At 44.9% G+C, this 4,250-nt stretch overlaps 1 protein-coding gene across 1 annotated transcript in view; it reads left to right on the top strand.

Annotated features, from left to right (window-relative positions):
* Positions 1-776: 776 nt before the first annotated feature.
* Positions 777-4,250, top strand: part of LOC142133672 (lysosomal cobalamin transporter ABCD4-like) — a gene marked incomplete at its 3' end in the record, with an annotated part of 7,083 nt that continues 3,609 nt past the window's right edge. The window contains exons 1-2 of the mRNA XM_075194465.1: positions 777-1,203; positions 2,518-2,645. Of these exons, the coding sequence (XP_075050566.1) occupies positions 966-1,203; positions 2,518-2,645 (366 nt within the window). The remainder of the gene's footprint in view (positions 1,204-2,517; positions 2,646-4,250) is intronic.

The raw sequence follows: 4,250 nt of genomic DNA, 5'->3' as shown, positions 1-4,250 counted from the left end.
GTATTGGGGGATATTATAGATCGGGGGATTATAGACGGGATGTGTATTGGGGGATATTATAGACCGGGAGGATTATAGACGGGGTGTTTATTGGGGGATATTATAGACCGGGGGATTATAGACGGGATGTGTATTGGGCGATATTATAGACCGGGAAGATTATCGACGGGGTGTGTATTGGGGGATATTATAAACCAGGGGGGATTATAGACGGGGTGTGTATTGGGGGATATTATAGACCGGGAGGATTATAGACGGGATGTGTATTGGGGGATATTATAGATCGGGGGATTATAGACGGGATGTGTATTGGGGGATATTATAGACCGGGAGGATTATAGACGGGGTGTGTATTGGGGGATATTATAGACCGGGGGATTATAGACGGGGTGTGTATTGGGGGATATTATAGATCGGGGGATTATAGACGGGATGTGTATTGGGGGATATTATAGATCGGGAGGATTATAGACGGGATGTGTATTGGGGGATATTATAGACCGGGAGGATTATAGACGGGGTGTGTATTGGGGGATATTATAGACCGGGGGATTATAGACGGGGTGTGTATTGGGGGATATTATAGATCGGGGGATTATAGACGGGATGTGTATTGGGGGATATTATAGACCGGGAGGATTATAGACGGGATGTGTATTGGGGGATATTATAGATCGGGGGATTATAGACGGGGTGTGTATTGGGGGATATTATAGATCGGGGGATTATAGACGGGGTGTGTATTGGGGGATTATATGGCTCCAGCAAGGCATTATCAGTGGTAAGAGGCCTCGATCACAAACAGACAGGGATAGGGGGTTAGGACAGACGTTTTCTGAAATGTGTTGTTAGATAAGGGAAGAACATGAGACCCGTGATGTAAATGTTTTTGGGATGGAGGGAACTTGTGATAACAGCTGGGGAGTGGGATCTATACTGGACCTATAGAGTCTCTTACTGACTTCATGTTGTCCTGCACAGTTTACCAGCCCCAGGTTCCATCATCCACATCCATATTCTACACCTGCTTCTGGCCTCCCAGTCTCCCCCCTGTTCTCACTCTCCCGCACCTTCCTTCTCACAGACCGCGGCTGGACTGGATCTTTCTGTGCAGATTCCTGAAAATTCAGAGTGTGCTGTTTCCAAGATGGACGTCTCCCAACACACTGATGTTGTTTACACTTCTGATAGTGGCACTAACAGGTGAGCGCTCATGTTATACACAGGTTACATGAACAATGCACAAGGCCATCGCAGGACAGATACTGTAGTGTTATTAGTTATGTATCTGTCGTAGATTTTACTGGCTCTTACTGTGACGTTAGGGTTAGGGGCAGCCACAGGGAGACCATCTGATAGCGAATCAGAATGAATGAGTTGTACAGAACTCACAGCTGGACAGGTGTTCTAGAGGTGGGAGGGGTACGACGTGACGCAGTTCTGTCACCACAAGAGGTTTATTTTCCTGTAGCACATTCTACGCATTTTACCACTGCCCCTTCTAATGACTATAATCCACCAGTGTGGCCCTTGGACCATGTATGGTTGTGCATCACTAATGTAGCGTACAATGAAAGAATGTATATTGAAGTGGGCCAGAAGTTGTGGGGTTATTGCAGGGGATTTGGGAGGTGACAGTAAATGTGTGTGTGCGGCTCTGTCCACTGATTGATGTACAGATTATAGGTCCGGCACACCGGGGTGTAAGGATAAATCCGCTACTCTATATCACAAGTTTTACTCCTCTTCTGCCCTCACAGTGACAAGACCCCAGCGTGTGCCAAGTGTAACTACTTCTGAAAGAAGTAATACTGATCTTTAACAGACCAGTCCCACTTTTTGTCACGTGTTTTCCCAGGAGTCCAGACTTCTCCATAAATGAGCGAACGGTCTCTGGGTGCCTGAGACCCGCTGTAGAATGTAGAAGAAGTGAGGACTTGGCGTATCATGAGAACCTGTCCCCTTAGAAATGAAGCTGTCTCTAGCTTGGGAGGGCATTTTCCTGGCATAGTTGCCTTGGCTGGTTACAAAGACATTGACTATACAAGATTTGGTATAATGTCCAGTGTGGGCTATGGTTTTAGATTAGATGATCCCACAATGTCATCGTGGCCTGTAAACTCCATATTAAGACTAGTGATTCACTGAAACAATTTTATTAATGCAGAGACAACATTGTGTTGTGAGGTGCGACTGCGTGTTACCTAAACATGGTAACGTGGTCCATCCCTGGCCTCACGTGTAGCGGGGGATTAGCAGGTTCGGAGGGTTGTAAGACACTTCAGGAGAAGCAGCATCCAAAGCTTTCAGTATGTTATCATTCTAGTCTTTTGTAACTTGTACCTCAGTCTCGATAAATGAGGATTCTAAATAATTTATGTGTTTAAACAGCAGGGAACCTGTGTATTCTTCTGGTTGTCTCTTTCTCCTCACAGGGCAGCTGATGCTATACCAGGTTGGTATCTTGGTTGTGTGTAATCATTCTTCTCTCATGGTCGTCCGTCTTTCTCCTCACAGGGCAGCTGATGGTATACCAGGTTGGTATCTTGCCCAGTCAGTTCTATGGAGTTCTCTCAGACCGGGATTTGTCAAGCTTCAAAAATTTGATCGTCCTGGCCGTGATTCTGATCCTTGTTATTTCTGTGGTGAGTGTTGTGCTTGGAGCTGCTCATAGTTACAATTACATATGGATTTAGTGGAGGGTCTACTAATATGGTCATTACATTGATTTGTCGGGTATTATTAGTGAATGATAAGATTAGTGTGTGCAAGTTTTGGTAAGGTGGCCATAAGCATTGCAGTGTAATCAGCCAAGATGTATGGTAGATTGGATGCACAGGAATCTATCCGGGTACTTGTGTAACCTCTGTGTTCTCATACTTCCTCTTTACTAAGACTTAATGACAGACTGATTGTTCAACTCACAAGACTATGTAGTCACTTATACACTGATCAGCTACAATATTAAAAACGAATACGTGTGTAGCTCCCCCTTGTGCCGCCAAAACAGCACTGACCCATCCAGACATGGACTCCACAAGACCTCAGAGTGTCCTGTGGTATCAGTCACCGAGACATTAGCAGCAGATTCTTTAAGTTCTGTAAGTTGTGAGGTGGGGTCTCCATGGCTCGGACTTGTTCTTCCAGCACATCCCACAGATGGCCGTTTGGATTGACATCTGGGGAATTTAGAGGCTGAGTCAAAACCTTGAACTCTTTGTCATGTTTTTCAAACCCATCCTAAACAATATTTGGCATGGAGCATTATCCGGCTATATGAGGCCACTGCCATCAGGTAATACCGCTGCCATGATGGGGTGTACTTGGTCTGCACCAATGTTTAGGTAGGTGCTACGTGTCAATGTAACATCCACATGAATGTCAGGACCCAGGGTTTCCCAGGAGAACATTGCCCAGAGCATCGTACTGACTCCGCTCTCCAGTCATTCTGCAAACAAACTGCCTTCTGTTACAGTCAAATATTTAAAATTTTGACTCATCAGTCCAGAGCACCTGCTGCCATTTTTCTGCACCCCAGATCCTATGTTTTTGTGTATAGTTGAGTCGCTTGGCTTTGTTTCCACATAAAAGGTTGGCATTTTGGCTGCAATTCTTCCCTGAAGACCACTTCTGGACAGACTTCTCCGAACAGTATATGGGATTACCTGGGTCCCACTAGTATTTTACAGATCTCAGCCGAAGGGCTGGAGAGTGGTACAATAATGAGTGTCTGCATCTCAGCAAATGGAGTAGAGGATTTGGTCAGGATTAATGGTGTCCTCAATGCTGAGAAATACAGACAGGTACTTATCTATCATGTGATACCATCAGAGAGGCCTCTGATTGGGCCTGAATTTATTCTGCAGCAGGACAAGGACCCCAAACATACAGCCAATGTCATTAAGAACTATCTTCATCACCGTAAAGTAGAACAAGGAGTCCTGGAAGTGATGATATGGCCTCCACAGAGCCCTGATCTCAACATCATGGAGTCTGTCTGTGATTACATGAAGAGACTGAAGGATTTGAGGAAGTTACATCCACAGAAGGTCTGTGGTTAGTTCTCCAAGATGTTTGGAACAACCTGCTGAGTTTCTTGAAAAACTGTGTGCAAGTGTACCTAGAAGGATTGATGTATTGCTGCTATTTTGAAGGCAAAGGGTGGTCACACCAAATGTTGATTTGATTAAGATTTCTCTTCTGTTCATTCACTTTGCATCGTGTTAATTGACAAAAAATAAACTATCAAC

Source organism: Mixophyes fleayi, unplaced genomic scaffold (assembly GCF_038048845.1).
Source record: "Mixophyes fleayi isolate aMixFle1 unplaced genomic scaffold, aMixFle1.hap1 Scaffold_3867, whole genome shotgun sequence".
Taxonomy (NCBI): Eukaryota; Metazoa; Chordata; class Amphibia; order Anura; family Limnodynastidae; genus Mixophyes; species Mixophyes fleayi.
This window is presented reverse-complemented; position numbering and strand designations above follow the sequence as displayed.